General features: G+C 48.9%; 1 protein-coding gene across 1 annotated transcript in view; it reads left to right on the plus strand.

Annotated features, from left to right (window-relative positions):
• LOC138503842 (fatty acid desaturase 2-like) overlaps positions 1-20,383 on the plus strand; it is a 237,818-nt gene that overhangs the window by 65,524 nt on the left and 151,911 nt on the right. Inside the window, exons 2-3 of the mRNA XM_069623892.1 lie at positions 3,753-3,863; positions 7,769-7,966. Coding sequence (XP_069479993.1) covers positions 3,753-3,863; positions 7,769-7,966 — 309 coding nt within the window. The remainder of the gene's footprint in view (positions 1-3,752; positions 3,864-7,768; positions 7,967-20,383) is intronic.

The following is a 20,383-nucleotide window of genomic DNA, read 5'->3' on the forward strand; positions in this document are numbered from 1 at the left end:
TTCATGGCTAACACTAGTGTACAACGAGGGGCAAGAAGAGACCCTGTTGGAGAGAAGGTAAGAGTAAGGAAAGGAATTTGATTGCCAGACTTTGGCATCAACTAGTCCCTTGTGCATCACGAGGGTTGGGGGCTTTGGCCTCAGCCAGACTCTCTTGTACATCATGAGGGATGGGTGCTTTGGTCTCAGCCGGCGTCACTTGCATATCATGACGGGTGAGTGCTATGGCCCCAGATTGCCTCTTACACCATGCATGCTGGTTGCTGTAGCTTTAGTGCAATGCACATTATGAGGGTTGGGTGATGTGGCCAAAGAGTATCCCTTATATCATGCATGCGGGTAGCTGTGGTCTTAGTGTCATGCACATTATGAGGTTTGGGTGATTTGTTCAAACAGTATCCGTTATATCTTGAATGATGGTTGATGTGGCTTTAGTGTAATACATATTATGAGGGTTGGGTGATGTGGTCATAGAGTATCCCTTATATCATGCATGCGGGTAGCTGTGGTCTTAGTGCCATGCACATTATGAGGTTTGAGGGATTTGTTCAAACAGTATCTGTTATATCTTGAATGATGGTTGCTGTGGCTTTAGTGTAATGCATATTATCAGGGTTGGGTGATGTGGTCATAGAGTATCCCTTATATCATGCATGCGGGTAGCTGTGGTCTTAGTGCCATGCACATTATGAGGTTTGGGTGATTTGTTCAAACAGTATCCGTTATATCTTGAATGATGGTTGCTGTGGCTTGGCTTTAGTGTAATGCACATTATGAGGGTTGGGTGATGTTGTAATAGAGTATCCCTTATATCATGCATGTTGGTTGCTGTGGCCTTAGTGTCATGCACATTATGAGAGTTGGGTGATTTGCTCAAAGAGTATGCTTTATATCTTGAATGCTGGTTGCAGTTACTTTAGTACAATGCACATTATGAGGGTTGGGTGATGTGGTCATAGAGTATCCCATACATCATGCATGCTGGTTGCTGTGCCCTTAGTGTCATGCACGTTATGAGGGTTGGAGCCTGGGTCCACAGATAATATCATGTACATAATTCAGGTTCGTTTCTGTAACATCAGATAGCCTTGTACATATCATGAGTGTTGAGTGCTTTAGATAATCTCATGTACGTCATTAGAGTTGAGTAGCGGGACCTCCGATAGAGTCCCGTATTCTTCCTGTGTGTGACTCCAAAGCCACACAGTTAATGGGGTTCAAGAGTAGAAGGCAGGGACGTCATATGGGGGACATCAGGGTTCGCAATTGCGACCCCTGAGGTCCCATTTGCTACCCCTGTGTTCTCACTTGCTACCCCTAAAACACATTTTTTTATGGTTTTGTTTTTCTTTTTTTTCTTTTTGAAATAAAATCTCCTGGGTTGTGGCCAGCACCATGTAGCTCTTTGTTTCTGGAGTGGCTGGCCTTCTTGTTTAGGCCTCTTAAAAAACAGGGGGTTCCACAAGTGTAACACTTTGAGAAGTGACCCTAAATAAGAAAGGATAGGAATAACAAATAGTCTTTCTGGAAATCTATACAATAATTGCTAGACTCATTAAAGGTTTATTTTAGGCACACTTCAGGAGGTGAGCCTCTGATTTAGTCTGTTCTTAAACACCTCAAATTCACGATGCAGACACAAACCATACATATTTTGCTTTTTGTAAGTTGCAGTCTCAGCATGTTTTTTTCTACCGTTGTCTCTGTTGCGGGTCCTCTGTCACTTGCCAAAATCCTTGTGCCTAAAAGCTTGTGTACTGTTTAGAAATGTTTGACCATATCACATCAAGTGGCCCTTGATTTCTTTGTGCCACAATAAATGCTTTGTTGTAATGTGGCTATCTTTCTCTCTGGCATGCTTTTCAGGATGTTGTTTGCATGCATCAAGTAAAGAGTGCTCAGAGTACGGGATGCTGTGTGAGTGTGTGCTGCTTTTCTTGTGCTACTCTAAATTCATTGATACAGTTATGAAGCCTCCCATTGACGACCTCTAAAGCCTGAAAAGTAGATCCATGCAGGCTTGACATGTGGCCAACTTTGCACCAGACCTGCTGATGAACTGGCCTGCTGTTACATCTCAGTTACCAATTTATTGGTATCCAATTCAGAGTGAAATTTGCTTTCTGACTTTGAGAACATTCAGTCATTTAATTTCCCATTTTACTATAACCAGTAAGATAGCTATAGCTTGTAAAATAGCACAGTGGGTTGAGTGCTTGCTGCTGCGATGTGTGTGTGATCTGTAGGTTGCAGGTTTGAATCCCGGCAATGCCAATTCAGCCTTTCATTCTTCTCAGGTGTATAAATGAGTACCAACACAGGTTGGGTGATATTGTGTGTATATGTGTTCTATAAAAAGCGCTTAAGCGTAATTGCTATATAGTAACACATCATTTGGCCTTGGATGCCTGCTTGTATTCAGAGTAATTTGGTAATATGGGCATATACACACTGATATTAACGATACATATGGTGATTCATTCTTGTATGAAATGTATATCACATTACAGCGATATAGTAACCATATTTATTGTAATGTTTCTAGGAACAATGCTAAGGGATGCCACTTCCTGTTTTGTCAAGGGGTGAAAGGTTGTGTTCCATCGCTTCCCGTGATGCCACTTGGGGTGGGGCCTAATAACATCACTTCCTGTGATGTCATCAGAGGTCAAGGGCCATGTGATGTCATTTCTGCTACCCCTGGCATTTTTGTGAAATGACGTCCCTGGTAGGAGGCAAGGAAACAAGAAAATAATGGTCGGATATATAAAAGAAACAGGGAGGCTTGGCATACATATATGCAAGGATCCACACGTAGCGAGCATCTCTCTAAGGAGGGCATTGTAACACAGGCGAGGTGGGTGGGTGCTGGAAAGTAGCCTCATTTCAGAAATACTTTGGCAATGATGGCTACTGGTTCATGAAGCTGGGGGAGTAAGACCTCGGGATTAGTGGCATTCGACTTCAGCAACAGATGGTGTTGGGATGGAGCATTCCATGCGAAACAGGAATTCAGAGAAACGAGAACGACAGTGTAGTATAACCAGACTGCTCTGGAGTGGACCAGTGCCGCTTCTTGCATGAGTGGAGTCGCAAAATGGCTCCATGGCCATGGCACAGCACATGTCCAATCCTGGGCTTTTCTCGTCACAACCACTGGTCTAATTTATTCAAATCAAGTTAACCTAGCCAGATGTCTAGATGTTTTGGACAACAGCTCCCATGATCCCTCAACTTTCCCAACGTAGGCAAGGGCTGACGGAAGTCGGAGTCCAAAACATCAAAATCTCAGATCCACCTATAGCTCCCCTATAACTCACATGATGCAATTGTGTGTCATCTGAAAGCCCAGTACTGGAAATGTGATGTCCTGGTGATATGGAGTGATTCACACAGTTCACAATGTTTGCAATCATACAGAGACAACAAGGAACCTGCCATTGGGCAACGCAAGACCTGGCGGAAATTCTGCCGCAGTGTCGCGGTTGGTTTAAGTTCTTGCTGGTAATGTCCACCCAGTCATACAGCCCTCAGTTGATGGCTGGAGGGCATTTCACATCCTTTGTACTGATTCTAACTGAGTCCACTGATTGAGCCCATTGAAGGAAAAGAGAGAACCTACACTGGGAAGGGGAATCATGGGAGCGAAGTAAAGGCCCCTCAATATGCGCGTTTAAACCAATCTACTCTGCAGTAACATCTGCTTGTCTGCCACTCTCTGTAACCATTGGTGTGTCTCAATTTCCCCACAGGATCCATTCCGAGCATTCCACCCTGACACCAACTTTGTGCGAAAGTTCCTGAAGCCGTTGCTGATTGGGGAGTTGGCGCCAGAGGAACCCAGTGAGGATCGAGGAAAAAATGTGAGTCAATAGTCAACCCCACAACTACTCTGCTATGCACCAGAGCTGTTCATCATAGTAAGGCCTGTGTTAGGGGACCATCCCATATGGTACTGTGGCATGCATTAAGCCATTCATCAAAGCAAGGACTCCACAGGGTTTATGGTCTTTCCATCAAATTTTTTGCATCGAGGGACATTTCCAACGAATTTTTTGCAATTAAAAAATTTGCATCAAATGCATTTTTTCTTTTTTTGGCGGGGGGGAGGGTCCGCCCCCGAACCCCTCGTTTTTTACCCTTTAAAACCCACCGCAACAAAAATTAACCCTTTACCCCCAAAAACATGCATTTGATGCATATTTCTTCAATGCAAAGTCCAGATACCACTCCACAGCCCCCGACTTCCATGTTTTTGAACTGCCCTCCCATATGAAACTGGAGCCATTCATCGCAGTCCAGTGTGTTTGAACACCCATAGGCAGTGCGACTTGCAACGACTTGCAACCTAGAGGTGCATAGCAATGCCTCTAAGGGCAACAACTGCCTCTAACGGCAACGACTAAGAGCAATGGCGGAACGAAGGTGTCAATAACAGTACAAATATTCAATTCATTTAAACATATTTCATTTTTAAGCCACCTCAGATGGCTTCTGAGTCAGCAGCAAATAACTGTAGGCATAATACACATATAAAAGCCAACACAATATATTTAACAACCATCATAAAGTGCAACGTGCTTAAATTGCCATTCATATATCCCAAATAGTGTTCTTGGAAACTAATGTGCAAAAGATGCAATCACCACCTAATCAATAAAGAAAAGGAGATTTCCAAATTGATTCACGATGTAATTCATTAACATACAAACCGGCATATTCAGTGATGCCGCAGTCATACAGAATATTCAATTATGCCACAGTCTACCAGGTGAGAGTGAGACAATTATGCAGTAAAATAAAATTGCCTTCAGGTGTATTTGGAACTCTTTCGAAGGGTCTCCTATTTTTCCCTTCTTCCGAGTTTCAAAATTTCCCCAATTCATGTGTGATAATGTTTTCTTCATTACTGGCTGCCCATGTGTATAACTTCTGGAAGTGCGTGGGCCATATTGATTCAAAAAAGTCGCTTAACAAAATGGCTGCTCCAAACTTTTGTGTTTGTCTCTTTTCTTGTTCCAAAAAGACAGTGGAGTTCAAACATCACCCCTGGTTTAATGTAATTCGGCCCAGTGTAATCAGGGACTGTGAACAGCGTTCCAAGGAAATCTCACGCAACCCAAAGGTGGCTGCTGCATACGCTGCGCGTGGCACGCCCCGGTCTGCCATTGTGCTCGGCGTTGTAAGAGTTGTGTTCCGGTGTACAATAAAGGCAACTACTGCCACTGAAATACAGTGCTGTCTACTACAGGCATTCACCATGGTCTGGCCTGCACACATGGGGGGCAGCTGCCTGTATCAGTGTCTAGCCATGTGCTTTTCAATGATATATCCTAATACTCCATAATTGCCCAACACCACTAAGGTGATAGAACTGTGGGAGCTGGGCTCTACTTAAAACCTCCTTAACACACAGGTACATGATAGCAAGACAAGGACAGAGGGGACAAAGTGATTGCCAATGAGATTTGTCCAAGAAACTAAACCACCAAACTCTTCCACCAGCTGCCCCCAGGTGTACAGAGTGTGCTGCTTTGAATGCCAGTCACACGAGGAGCACTCACCACCAGGTAGTGGAGCAGATACTTGAGGGGGGCAGAGCCACCTCTGTAAATCACACGTTCACTAAAGATCACGTCACAAGCCCACGAAGCTACTCTGTTGTATAGTAGCTTTGCAAAAGGAGCCTACATGATGTGCAATAACATCTATTTGGATTTTGGGGAGTCACCTAGAGACCACATGGCCTACTCATTTGGTGGAGAGGCTGCCCTTCTATCGTTCACGCACTCATGCAGTCCTCTCTGGGTGGTTTAGGAGAGATTGTTCAAGCTGCCCAGCGAGTGCCAAAGCATCGATATGCCTGCCCTATTACAGGGACGTCATTTGGGGGGTGGCCTGGGGTCCCACCTACAACCCCGGAGGTCTCCCTTGCTACTACCCCTGTGGTCTCCTGTGCTACCCCTAAAAAAGGAAAAAGAAAACGAGTTTTTAATTGAAGCTCCTGGGCTGTGGCCAGTGCCATGTGGCTCTTTGTTTCTGGAGTGGCTGGCTTTTTTGTTGAGGCCTCTTAAAAAAAAACAGGGGGTTCCACAAGCGGAACACTTTGAGCAGTGACCCTAAATAAGAAAGAATAGGAATAACAAATAATGTGTCTTGCTTGGATTCTATACAATAATTTCTAGTCTCCTTAAAGGGCTAAAAGGTCGTGTTTCATGACTTCCCGGGATGTCACTTTGGGGTGGGGCAAAATGACATCACTTTCTGTGATGACATCACAGGTGAGGGGTCGGGTGATGTCACTTCCGCTACCCCTGGCATTTTTGTGAAATGACGTCCCTGCCCTATTGGCATCCATTTTGTCTGCACCCACTGAAGAAAGGTGATACTGCTTGGCATTCTCTCCCTATCTCCATTATTCATCGGCTCCTTCACGTGGATTTTCCTCCTGAACTCGGCGAAATCCGAGTAGCTATGGATCAAGTGTCCTGTAAACCTCTCCAGTCTCGGCTAGCCACTAAGCAGCCTGCAGTTGTGATCCTGTGTCAGAATTGGAGCGTGCAGTTGATATGAGGGCAGAGGATGCATTCAGTGCGTCACTGTGCTCTCATGGGGTTGCTTCGGGGGGAGGCATTGGTAGAGCATAGTGTGAGTGGCAGCTTCTCCCAATGTCACTAGTTTAGCTGTGAGGTGAAGGGGTGATCCTTCAGGGATCACCTGTGGTGAGTATGCATGAGTGGGGAAGTTCCTCCAGTGGTAGTTCCATTAGTGAGCAGTTTGTGGGTGGGGGATTTTGTTCCTGGGAACCAATTATTTTTTGGAGCTCTGTGTATATGAGGGATATTCTCCTCCTGGGATGAAGTCCATTAATACATCAGGGAAGGATGTTCCTCAAGTGATGCGGACAATGAAGAAGAGGTTCATTGGTGATGCTATGGATGGGGGATGGGGTGCTAAGGAAAGGGATCATTATGTGAGAACAGGAGGTTTCTCCATTTCTAAGTTTCATTACTGAAGCAACAGGAGAAGGGACATTTCTTCAAGCGATTTCAATCTGGAGGAGAAGTAGTGAAAATTTGAGAAAGGCACCTCCAGGAATGAGGTCCACCGATTCCCAGGTGTGGAGGAGAGAGATAGGTCCCTCCAGACCAATTGAACCCCCTGACCAGAGGATAGTGTGCTGTTTCTCTCTATGGAGGTGCTTGAACGGGTCCGGTCTTACTCCACATCTCAAATGTTCTGGAGCTCACTGTACAGTTCCACTCAGTGTTTCTGGGGCATCTCATGCCAGTGCAGGTAGTAGCAGCATTCCAACAGTTCCCATTCTCCTCCTTCTAGGGCCATTTTGGCAGTTACATCTAAAGTAGTTTTTATTTATTTATTTACTTATATCGTGCCAAGAAAACATGCCCGGGGGCATCAGGGCGATCCCAATGCTACACATGCACACATCTACACAACAAGACAAATACATAGCTCGATGAACACAGCATCTTTCAGTGATGGAAAATCGGTGGCAATTCAATCAGACTGATAAGTCTTTATGGTTCGCTTGAAAGAAGACAGAGTAGTACTGTTCCTTAGGTCAGGTGGTAAGGTGTAACATCTTTGCTCATAGGAGTCTGGGATTGGGGGATGGGAGGAGGAGAAGGAGCAATACTTTGGGTAGTGGGTTGATCACCACTAGGTGATTGGTCGCCTAAGCTGTCCCCACGTCTTATCCTTGTTAAGCATTTACATGTTATGCCCTTGTGTGTTCTCCATTCAGAGTGAGCAGGTGGAGGATTTCCGTGCTTTGCGGAAAACGGCAGAGGAGATGGACCTGTTCAATGCGGACCCTGTGTTCTTCAGCCTCTACCTTGGTCACATCCTGCTGATGGAGTTTCTGGCCTGGTTCACTATATGGTACTTCGGCACTGGCTGGATCCCAACCTTCGCAACCCTACTCATCCTTGCAACATCTCAGGTGACTACCCCAGGAAATGTCCATCAACCAACCCCCGCTTCAGGAAATGTGCATGCCTCATTCCCCCCAAAACAACTTTACATGTTTAATACTTCCCCATAAAATGTGTTCATGTCTCTGACCGTCCCTTTGAGAGTGTGTGTCATGGCCTACTTTCTCCAAAGGTTTGCATCAATTCACCTTTCCATCAGATGTGTGAGTGTCTTAGCTCTTCCCCAGAAAGCTTGCATATTTAATGTCCTCACCAGGACCTTTGCATGTGTTAGACTTTCCCTTTAAAAAGGAAATCCCTGCTAGATCCCTGCGATGGTTGCTTAGATGCCTTGGCGTAGACGTTCATCTCAGAAGGATGGCTGCAATACCCCCATTAATGCTCCCCTGACATTATTTTATTTATTTATTTATACCGCGCCAGAGCCCGCAGGCATCTGGGAGCACGATTGCACTTCTCACTGGAATTAAACAATTTTTCGTGGTGGTGGGCGGCTAATATTCAGGAACATTTAAATGCTGCACCTTTGCGACCTCTCGTGCCTTTTATTGCGCCGTGAAATTGAATAACCATTTTTTGCAAACCTTAAATAAATACAAATTCCCAAGACTTGTTATTTTTTAAATTAAAAGGAGGCAAGAATACGATTAAATTAATCGAAAAAACACACACAGAAATGACTATGAAAACTCAGGCAGCAGGATTATGTTGCAAAACACAAACAACAGAAAGGAGACTTACAATTGCACTTTGGTCCAATTGGAAAGGGGGGAACCCCCTGCCCCTCGTGAGTGTCTCCAAGCCCCCCCACCCCTTGCCCCTCGTGAGTGTCTCCAAGTCCTCCCCACCCATTGCCCCTCAAGAGTGTCCCCTTGCCCCGTGAGTGTCTCCAAGCCGCCCTTACCCCTCGTGTCTCCAAGACCCCCCACCCCTTGCCCCCCGTGAGTGTCCCCTTGCCCCCGTAAGTGTCTCCAAGCCGCCCTTACCCCTCATGTCTCCAAGACCCCCCACCCCTTGCCCCCGTGAGTGTCTCCAAGCCCCCCAACCCTTGCCCCCTTGAGTGTCTCCTAGCCCCTCACCCCTTGCCCCCTTGAATGTCTCCAAGCCCCCATCCCTTGCCCCTTGTGAGTGTCTCCAAGCACACCCCACCCCTTGTCCCTTGTGAGAGTCTCCAAGCTCCCATCCCTTGCCCCGAGAGTCTCTCCAAGCCCCCCACCCCTTGCCCCCTGTGAGTGTCCCCTTGCCCCCTGTGAGGGTCTCCTTGCCCCCACTCACCCTGCTTGCCTTTTAGCACCTTGTGCCCCCCTTCCTCTTCTCCTCCCCTCCCTCCCCTTCTTCCCTTCCTTTCCCTCCTTCTGTCAAACTCCGGCACTACCCCAATTGCCGTCAGGCATAGTAATCGTGGCCGCCTGTCTTTTGCAGCCACCTGCCCTCCCCTTCTTCCTTTCCCTACCCTTGTCCTGTGAAGGTTTGGCACTACCTCAATTGCCGGTAGGCATAGTAATAGTAGCTCCCTGCCTTTTGCAGCCATCTTGCCCTCCCCTGCCCCGCCACACCTTTTCAATTATATTTTAGCACTTACTCTTATCATTTGTCCCTTGACCTCTGATAGTAGTTTGTCGGTCTCCCCCTTCCCTCCTTGTCTTCTTCGCCCACTCCCTCCCCGGCACTACCTTGAATAGTCGTTGACCTTTTATGATAGTCACTTGTTCTGTTCCTCTCCTTATCCCTTCTCTCCTCTCCGCCACACCTCCCCTCCTCCCACTCCTCTTGTCATTCATGCACTGCAACAATTGTCGTCAGGCATAGTAATGTTACTGCTACTCTTGTTTCCTTTTTTTCCTTCCTCCCCTCTCCCTTATTGTTCCATGCACTTGTACTATCTGATATGATAGTTATTTTCACATTCTGATTTATTTCAAGGACCTGTAAGAATGTAACTGTATTCTCCCATGTTCCCTCCCTCCTTGAAGCGCTTTGAAACACATTGTGTATAGGCGCTATACAAATAATCAATCAATCAATCAATCAATGGCGTTTCAGTTCATATTCCTGTGCCCCATTCTGTGCAATCAGCCCCCTTTAGGCAAAGTAAAAGAGACGCCCAATAAGGCGACCTCCTATCAATACTGCAGCCCTCGTGATAATGGATTCAAGGCAGTCAATTCTGATCTTCCCAGAAAGGCAAGTGCAACTCTTGTTGCAGAGCTATATAGGCAGAGAGCAGTGAATCTCTCACTTTGCTGCATGCACTCATGCCCTGGGTAATGAAGCTTCTCCTGCACAGAGAGGGCACCGGCAGTGGTGGCCTGGCCCACAGGCAACTCTGGAGATGTCCCCGTGGGCATCTTTTGAGTGGGATAAAGTAAAGAATGTATTACAAAGCGTCCAGTATATGTTACTATGGGGCCACTTTGAAAAACATTTCCCGGCCCCTTTTGGTAACTCAAGGTAAAGCAAATCTACTAGGTGCATTTGAGTGTCAAATACCAAAATATGCTGTACACAGAGAAGAAACAATAAGGTCAGTGGGTGTAAACCCTAAAAGGTAGAGACTCATCAACCAGAATATACAGGGGCATATATAAGATATACAGCTTATTGTAACTCTACACATTTATGATGTTTTCAAGAGGAATGTCTCAAAGTGAAGTCCAAAATATTGAGAGAAAGACAATTGCACCTTTACATTCTCCCCAAATCAGAGCCTTCCGTGTCAAACATCAAAAAGCCCGGGGCGGGGGTCGAAGAGGCATTGTCACAGTAGCATTGGGTGGCATCATGCCAGCAGTGCATTTCCTGGCGAGAAATGCAATATCTCTGAAGCGGCGAGTATATTCATTACAGGGCTGTTTCCAGCCAGGCTGTCGCGGTGGAATGCCCTAGGCCTGATGCACAGACACTGAGCTACACAACTTTGATGCGTTGGCATCCCTGTTCCTAACAGATACTTGGACACCCCTTCTCTTTTTGGATGTAGAGTGAAGAGTGGAGCCTAACTACTTGACTCCTTTCTACACTTACTCTCCATCATACTCCATTTTTTGTAATGCTCACTTTTTTGCGAATAAGCGTTTGGTGCATTTAATTTGCTCTTACTTCCTTCTTTTCTGTTTGGTCTGCATCGGAGGCATTGTTTCTCCTTGGCATTTGCCCCCTGTACAGTACCGCTGCAGGGGACGGTATTGCTGTGTTTCTCTTGCCACATGATGCCCCTTTTCTATGAAAAATGAATGCATGGAATGATTTTGCTCCATATTTGTATTGGTGCATTATGATTTGATAGTGCCCTCGCTAACACTAGCTGACTATTGCAGCTTTCTGCAGTGAGGACCTGATTGAGATGTTGGCCCTTATTCAAGGAGTGTTTTTTAATGGAGTTTTGCCATTATAAAGCGCTTCTGTGAATTAGGCCCTAAGTCTTGCTCCGACAGTCCCTATGTATAGTCATATAAGCACACATGCAAACCCATGAGTCCATTGCAGCTAGGTATGCACACCTTTCTGTATAATAAACCGCCAGAAGAGCTTTCTCCTGCCCGGTGACCACCTTAAGAGCTGGGATGTGTCCCGCATGGTTGTTACCATTACTCTAGTGATCTCAAGGATGGGCTGAATATCTGGTTCTATGTGAAAATCTCGCTTTTTGTAGGTCGCCCAAAAAAAAGATCGATTTTTTTTGGCCTTTTCTGGGCAGCCTACAAAAAGAGAAAACCCACATTGCCTCGCCTCCCACCCCGTTCCCACACTTCCACCCACCCTCCCCCGACGGGAACTGTTCAAAAATCAACAAACTCTCATACAAAAATGCAACACACACACAACACACACCCAACACACAGGTCCTGGCTGCATGTCAGCCCCTGCGCGTATCGTGTGCGGCAGGGGCATGAGAGTTCGCTTTAGAAAGACCGTGCGGTGCGGTCACGGAGCGGTCTTTCTAAAGCAACCTTTTAGTGAAAAGATCTGTGGGAAGATAATCTCTTGGACTGGGGATCTCACTGCCAGCCCCTCCTTTCTCGTTTCCACCCCCATGCTGTGTTGCTAAGAATAGAGGTGGCTGGCCTTCACTTTTCGAGCAAGACGCTTTTTCAAGGGAATTGCTCCTCAGTGTTTTGACACAACTTTCCCGTGCCCCCACATTTCCATTTTTCAGCTGTCCGCCCTCTCTGCTCAGGGTGTTTGCGAGTGATGTAACCATCCCTTGCCAGTAGCCAAGGGCATTGCAGGTTGCGGCGCTCACGTGCCACTTTCTGACTGTGGGCGTGAGCTTCAGGCTGTGGATGAGTGGGCATGCCTCTTTTGGGCAAGACTTTTTCATCTTGATGGGTGTGATCATTACAGTGCCTATCCCTGGCGCTGGCTTCTGTACATACAGAGTTTCCTCTTCTGGAAGGAATGGCGTTGCTCCATTCATCACCTCGTTGCCCAGCCCCTGCCCAGTGCCTAAAATGTTTCACTGGATGCCTCCCTTTGCCCAGTGCATTCTCCACTAACTTTCTCACTCACTGGTTGTAGCTGCCGGAGTTCAGTGGTGTTTGCGGCCCATTATGGGGAACTTTTCTGTGGATATCTGTTTACTCCCCAAACAATTGCCCCTTCTGCTGATGTTTATTTCACTCCATCCCACCTTCAGCTGCAAAGCTATTATTCCCAAGAGGAGAGCTGAGGGTAATTTTACAACGCCTGTGGTTTACCAAAGTTCATCATCCCCCAGCTAGTGCTCGGGTCTGTAGATGTTTATACTACAACGTCCATGATCCCTCACCATCAACCAAGCTGGCTAGGGCTGATTGGAGTTGTACTTCAAAACATCTGGAGAACCAAGGGTCTGCAGCCTGTGGCTCCTCAGATGTTTAGACAATGACTTCCATGATCCCTCACCATCAACCAAGCTGGCTAGAGCTGATGGGAGATGTGGTTCAAAATATCTGGAGAGCCAAAGTTTGCAGAAGCCTGATCTAGTCCAAAGAGACACTATGGAGCGAAAGTCTGGAGACAGATTATTGGGTGGGCCTAATCTGTTCCTGCCTCCCTATATATCTTCTCATTAAGGAGGTCACGCTGACTCAACCCCAGGAGCCTCCACACTTCTCTCTTGACCTCTCATTGAAAACCTGTGCCTTCATAGTACATCAGTGCATCAGTACCGCAAAGCCCAGGTAACTCAGCTGCCTGGTTTCAGCTCTTCGCTGTGATTCACCCTCTTTCTCAATTCTGCCTCATGAGCTGGTAGCAGTCCCTGCTTTTTGATTCCTGGGGATTGACTCCCCTCATACCCTTTTAGGTGGAAGCTCAGCATGGATACCGTGCTCTGAGCCTAAAGCTGGTAAGCGGGGGTGAGTGATGAGTTAAAAGAGCTGTGCTATTTGTATAAACAGTGTGTTCTGGATACTGAGGCCCCTGGAGAGAGCCACTAGTCCTCTGACTTCCTAGAGGGGATAGTGCAGAAATGTGCAGTCGGAGGGTCAGAGACCTGGCTTCAGAGGTGGTCCAACATATCTGACCATTCTAGGTCGACTCCTCTCTCCTCTTGTACAGCCACTTAGATGGACACAGGGGGATTTTCAGTGAGGTGTGTGGGTATTGCCCTGGTCACTTAACTGGACACTAGGTGCTTTTCAGTGGATTGGTGGGTTTGGCCCTGGTTACTTAGCTTGACATTAGGGGCATTCCCCAGGGCTTTCCAGTGGGTGAGTGTGTTTGGCCCGGTCACTTTGCTGGACACTAGGGGCTGTCAAGTGGGTACATGTGTTTGCCCCGGTCACTTATCTGGAAACTAAGGGCTTTCCAATGGGTGAGTGGGTTCATCCAGTCACTTAGCTGGACACTAGGGGCTTTCCAGTGGGCGAGTTGGTTTGGCTCGGTCATGTAGATGGACATGAGGGGCTTTCTAGCGGGTGAGTGGGTTTGGCTATGGTCACTTTTCTGGACACTCTGGGTTTTTCAGTGAGTGATTGTGTTTGGCCCAGTCACTTAGCTGGACACTAGGGGCTTTCCAGTGGGGGTGTGGGGTGTGGGTGGGCATTGCCCTGGTCACTAATCTGGACACTAGGGCTTTCCAATGGGTTTGGCCCGGTCACTTAGCTGGGCACCAATGGCTTTTCATTGGGTGGGTGGGGTTGGCCCGGTCACTTAGTTGACCAGTAGGGGCTTTTCAGTGGGTTAGCGGATTTCACCTAGTCACTTAGCTGGCCAATACGGGGGTTCCAGTGGGTGAGTGGGTTTGGCCTGATCACTTTGCTGGACACTAGGGGCTTTCCAGTGGGTGACTGGGTAGGGCCGGTCACTTAGCTGACCAGTATGGGCTTTTCAGTGTGTGAGTGGGTTTGGTTGGTCACTTAGCTGGGCAATAGGGGATTTCTAGTGGGTGATTTGGTTTGGTCTGGTCACCTAGCTGGGCACTAGGGGCTTTCTATTGCGTGAGTGGGTTTGGCCAGTCACTTAGCTGGGCACTGTGGGGTTTCAAGTGGGTGAGTGGGTTTAGCCTGGTCACTTTTCTGGACACTAGGGGATTTCCAGTGGGTGAGTGGGTATGGGCAATCACTTAGCTGGGCACTAGGGACTTTCCAGTGGGTGTGGCCAGTCATGTAGCTGGGCACTATGGGATTTCCAGTGGGTGAATGGGTTTGGCCTGGTTAGTTAGCTGGGCACTATGGGGTTTCCAGTGGGTGAGTGGGTTTACCCTGGTTACTTAGCTGGGCACAATGGGATTTCCAGTGTGTGAGTGGGTTTGGCCTGGTTACTTAGCTGGGCAATATGGGGTTTCCAGTGCGTGAGTGATTTTGGCCTGGTCACCTAGCTGGACACCAGATACATTCCAGTGGGAGAGTGGGCGTGGCTGATCATTTAGCAGGGCACCAGGGGGTTTCCAGTGGGTGAGTGAGTTGGGCCTGGTCACTTAACTGGGCACAAGGGGCTTTTCAGTGCATGCGTGGGTTTCGCCTGGTCGCTTAGCTGGAAAAAAGGGCTTTCCAGTGGGTGTGTGGGTTTGGCCGGTCACTTAGCTGGGGACTTGGGGCTTTCCTGTGGGTTTGGCCTGGTCACATAGCTGAACACTAGGGCCTTTCAGTGGGTGAGTGGGTTTGGCCTGGTCACCTAGCTGGACACAAGGGGCTTTCCAGTGCATGAGTGGGTTTTGTCTGGTCACTTAGCTGGACACTAGGGGCTTTCCCATGGGTTTTGTCTGGTCACTTAGCTGGACAATAGGGGTTTTTCAGTGGGTGTGTGGGTTTGGCCCTGTGGCTTAGCTGGACACTAGGGGCTTTCCAGTGGGTGAGTGGGGTTGGCCCGGTCACTTAGCTGGGCACTAGGGGCTTTCCATTGGGTGAGTGGGTTTGGCTGGTCACTTAGCTGGGCACTATGGGGTTTCCAGTGGGTGAGTGGGTTTGGCCTGGTCACTTTGCTGGACATGAGGGGCTTCCGAATGGGTGAGTGGGTTTGGCCATGATCACTTTGCTGGACACTCTGGGCTTTCCAGTGAGTGATTGTGTTCGGCCCAGTCACTTAGCTGGACACTAGGGGCTTTCCAGTGGGGGTGTGGGTGTGGGTGGGCATTGCCCTGGTTACTAAGCTGGGCACCAATGGCTTTCCATTGGGTGGGTGGGGTTGGCCCGGTCACTTAGTTGACCAGAGTAGGGGCTTTTCAGTGGGTGAGCGGATTTTGCCAGTCACTTAGCTGGGCACTAGGTGGTTTCCAGTGGGTGAGTGGGTTTGGTCTGGTCACCTAGCTGGACACTAGGGGCTTTTCAGTGGGTGATTGGGTTTGGCTGGTCACTTAGCTGGACAATAGGGGTTTTTCAGTGGGTGTGTGGGTTTGGCCCTGTGGCTTAGCTGGACACTAGGGGCTTTCCAGTGGGTGAGTGGGGTTGGCCCGGTCACTTAGCTGGGCACTAGGGGCTTTCCATTGGGTGAGTGGGTTTGGCTGGTCACTTAGCTGGGCACTATGGGGTTTCCAGTGGGTGAGTGGGTTTGGCCTGGTCACTTTGCTGAACACTAGGGGCTTTCCAGTGGGTGAGTGGGTTTGGCCTGGTCACTTAGCTGGACACTAGGGGCTTTCCAGTGGGTGGGTGGGTTTTGGCTGGTCACTCAGCTGGACACTAGGGGCTTTCCAGTGGGTGAGTGGATTTGGCCTGGTCACTTAGCCGGCCACTAGAGGCATTCCAGTGGTTGAGTGGGTTTGGCCTGGTCACTTAGCTGGACAGTAGGGGCTTTCCAATGGGTGAGTGTGTGTGACCTGGTCACCTAGCTGGACACTAGGGGCTTTCCAGTGGGTTAGTGGGTTTGGCTGGTCACTTAGCTGAGCACTAGGGGGTTTCCAGTGGGTGAGTGGGTTTGGCCTGGCCACTTTGGCGGACACTTTGGGTTTACCAGTTGGTGAGTGGGGTTTGCCTGGCATCTTAGCTGAACATTAGGGGCTTTCCAGTGGGCGAGTGTGTTTTGCCTGGTCACTTAGCTGGACACTAGGGGCTTTCCAGTTGGTGAGTGGGTTTTTCCTGGTCACTTAGCTGGACACTAGGGGCTTTCCAGTGGGTGAGTGGGTTTTGCCTGGTCACTTAGCTGGACACTAGGGGCTTTCCAGTTGGCGAGTGGGTTTTACCTGGTTACTTAACTGGACACTTGGGGCTTTCCAGTTGGTGAGTGGGTTGTGTCTGGTCACTTAGCTGGACACTTGGGACTTTCCAATTGGTGGGTGGGTTTTGCCTGGTCACTTAGCTGGACACTAGGGGCTTTCCAGTGGGTGAGTGCGTTTTGCCTGGTCACTAAGCTGGACACTAGGGGCTTTCCAGTTGGCGAGTGGGTTTTACCTGGTTACTTAGCTGGACACTTGGGGCTTTCCAGTTGGTGAGTGGGTTTTGTCTGGTCACTTAGCTGGACACTTGGGACTTTCCAATTGGTGGGTGGGTTTTGCCTGGTCACTTAGCTGGACACTAGGGGCTTTCCAGTGGGTGAGTGGGTTTGGCCTGTTCACTTAGCTGCCCACTAGGGACTTTCCAGTGGGTGAGTGGGTTTGGCCTGGTAACTTAGCTGGACACTAGGGGCTTTCCAGTTGGTGAGTGGGTTTTGCCTGGTCACTTAGCTGGACACTAGGGGCTTTCCAGTGGGTGAGTGGGTTTTGCCTGGTCACTTAGCTGGACACTAGGGGCTTTCCAGTTGGCGAGTGGGTTTTACCTGGTCACTTAGCTGGACACTTGGGACTTTCCAATTGGTGGGTGGGTTTTGCCTGGTCACTTAGCTGGACACTAGGGGCTTTCCAGTTGGCGAGTGGGTTTTACCTGGTTACTTAGCTGGACACTTGGGGATTTCCAGTTGGTGAGTGGGTTGTGTCTGGTCACTTAGCTGGACACTTGGGACTTTCCAATTGGTGGGTGGGTTTTGCCTGGTCACTTAGCTGGACACTAGGGGCTTTCCAGTGGGTGAGTGGGTTTTGCCTGGTCACTAAGCTGGACACTAGGGGCTTTCCAGTTGGCGAGTGGGTTTTACCTGGTTACTTAGCTGGACACTTGGGGCTTCCCAGTTGGTGAGTGGGTTTTGTCTGGTCACTTAGCTGGACACTAGGGGCTTTCCAGTGGGTGAGTGGGTTTTGCCTGGTCACTTAGCTGCCCACTAGGGACTTTCCAGTGGGTGAGTGGGTTTGGCCTGGTAACTTAGCTGGACACTAGGGGCTAACCAGTGGGTGAGTGGGTTTTGACTGGTCACTTAGCTGGACACTAGGGGCTTTCCAGTTGGTGACTGCGCTTTAGCTGGTCACTTAGCTGGACACTTGGGGCTTTCCGGTGTGTGAGTGGGTTTTGCCTGGACACTAGGGGCTTTCCAGTGGGTGAGTGGGTTTTGCCTGGTCACTTAGCTGGACACTTGGGGCTTTCCAGTTGGTGAGTGGTTTTTGCCTGGTCAATTAGCTGGATATTTGGGGCTTTCCAGTTGGTGAGTGGGTTTTGCATGGTCACTTAGCTGGACACTAGGGGCCTTCCAGTGGGTGAGTGGGTTTGGCCTGATCACTTAGCTTGCCACTATGGGCTTTCCAGTGGGTGAGTGGGTTTGGCCTGGACACTTAGCTGAACACTAGGGGCTTTCCAGTGGTTGAGTGGGTTTGGCCTGGTCAATTAGCTGGATATTTGGGGCTTTCCAGTTGGTGAGTGGGTTTTGCATGGTCACTTAGCTGGACACTAGGGGCCTTCCAGTGGGTGAGTGGGTTTGGCCTGGTCACTTAGCTTGCCACTATGGGCTTTCCCGTGGGTGAGTGGGTTTGGCCTGGACACTTAGCTGAACACTAGGGGCTTTCCAGTGGGTGAGTGGGTTTGGCCTGGTCACTTAGCCGGCCACTATGGACTTTCCAGTGGGTGAGTGGGTTTGGCCTGGTCACTTAGGTGGACACTAGGGGCTTTCCAGTGGGTGAGTGGGTTTGGCCTGGTCACTTAGTGGACACTAGGGGCTTTCCGGTGGGTGAGTGGTTTTGGCCTGGTCAATTAGCTTTACACTAGGGGCTTTCCAGTGGGTGAGGGGGTTTGGCCTGGTCACTAAGCTGGCCACTAGGGCCTTTCCAGTGGGTGAGTGGGTTTGGCCTGGCCACTTAGCTGGACACGAAGGGCTTTGCAGTGGGTGAGTTGGTTTGGCCTGGTCAACTAGCTTTACACTAGGGGCTTTCCAGTGAGTGAGTGGGGGTTGTCTGGCCACTTAGCTGGACACTAGGGGGTTTCCAGTAGGTGAGTGGGTTTTGCCTGGTCACTTAGCTTGACACTAGCGGCTTTCCAGTTGGTGAGTGGGTTTGGCCTGGTCACTTAGCTGGCCACTAGGGGCTTTCCAGTGGGTGAGTGGGTCTGGCTGGTCACTTAGCTGGCCACTAGGGGCTTTCCAGTGGGTGAGTGAGTTTGGCCTGGTCACTTAGCTGGACACTAAGGGCTTTCCAGTGGGTGAGGGGGTTTGGCCTGGTCACTTAGCTGGTCACTATGGACTTTCCAGTGGATGAGTGGGTTTGGCCCGGTCACTTAGTGGACACTAAGGGCTTTTCAGTGGGTGAGTTGGTGCGGCTTGGTCGCTTAGCTGGCCACTAAGGGCTTTGCAGTGGGTGAGTTGGTTTGGCTTGGTCGCTTAGCTGGACACTAAGGGCTTTGCAGTGGGTGAGTTGGTTTGACTTGGTCGCTTAGCTGGACACTAAGGGCTTTGCAGTGGGTGAGTTGGTTTGGGCTGGTCACTTAGCTGGACACTATGGGCTTTCCAGTGGGTGAGTGGGTTTGGGCTGGTCACTTAGCTGGACACTATGGGCTTTCCAGTGGGTGAGTGGGTTTGGGCTGGTCACTTAGCTGGACACTATGGGCTTTCCAGTGGGTGAGTGGGTTTGCCCCTGTCTCCTCGTGAAGATTTCCGTGAACGTCGCTTTCATGTGGTTCCTGATGCCCCACAGCTTCAGGTGCCGGTCACTCATCTCTCTACTGCTCTGGAGGACGCCAACTAATGTATTTAGCTTCCATGGCGTTGGCGGGGATCTAAATTAGATCACATACATCAACACAATGATCACTGCCAGTTCTCTCGGAACAGATCACAATGGCTGTGTTTTACCATCCCTGGTTCTTCCACTTCTCCGTTGACTGTAGTTTAACAATATTTGGCCGCAAGCGTTTCACGCGTGAAGATTAACAACCTGACCGCTTTTTGCACAAACCGCAGCAATGGTTTATTATTTTAATATGAGGCAAACGGGTTTTTATCGATAAAACGAAGCCATTACAGACGTCTTGTTAAAACACACGCCACGCAGCAGGCTCCGATTGCACGGCTCCTACATAGTTGGATAATGACTGATATGAGGGAGAAATGGGAAGAGTCAATTGGAAGAATGGCAAGAAACGTAACATCAAACTCAGGTTTGGACTTGGCCAACAACACTATGGGTGAAGGAGGCCAAGTCCAAACCTGAGTATGAAAAAGGTAGTGTCTAATTAATTAGTAGGGGCCATATAAATGATTAAGGGTAAACACGGGAGAAAGGTGCATTGCTGCAATCTTAGATATATAATCCTGACAGTCACTGGAAATTGCAAGACAAGGGGCCCTTGCAATCTATGGGATCCAGGACACCTGGAACCTTTAAGCACGCGTGGACTGGCCTACAGGGCAAAAAGGGCAATGCCCGAAACAAAAACGCAAAATGCTATTGCGAGGCAGTTTTTGGGGTCAAAGTGGGCCACTTTTTTGGCCATTGTGGTCTGGTTTGATGAGTTATTTTCCCTATTCGGCTAGTAGTTTTGACCATTGTTGCTGAATACATATTCTTTAAATTGCACAATTTCCATTACATTTCATCAAAAGACTCCCCTTGGGGTACTATTCAAACAGTCGGTCATAAAAGGAATGACTTGCCATTTGGAACTGTGGGCCACTTTTTCATTGGTGCCCGGGATAATTTTATTCCCCGGCGCTACTCT

Source organism: Ambystoma mexicanum, chromosome 11 (genome assembly GCF_040938575.1).
Source record: "Ambystoma mexicanum isolate Mex_15411 chromosome 11, UKY_AmexF1_1, whole genome shotgun sequence".
Taxonomy (NCBI): domain Eukaryota; kingdom Metazoa; phylum Chordata; class Amphibia; order Caudata; family Ambystomatidae; genus Ambystoma; species Ambystoma mexicanum.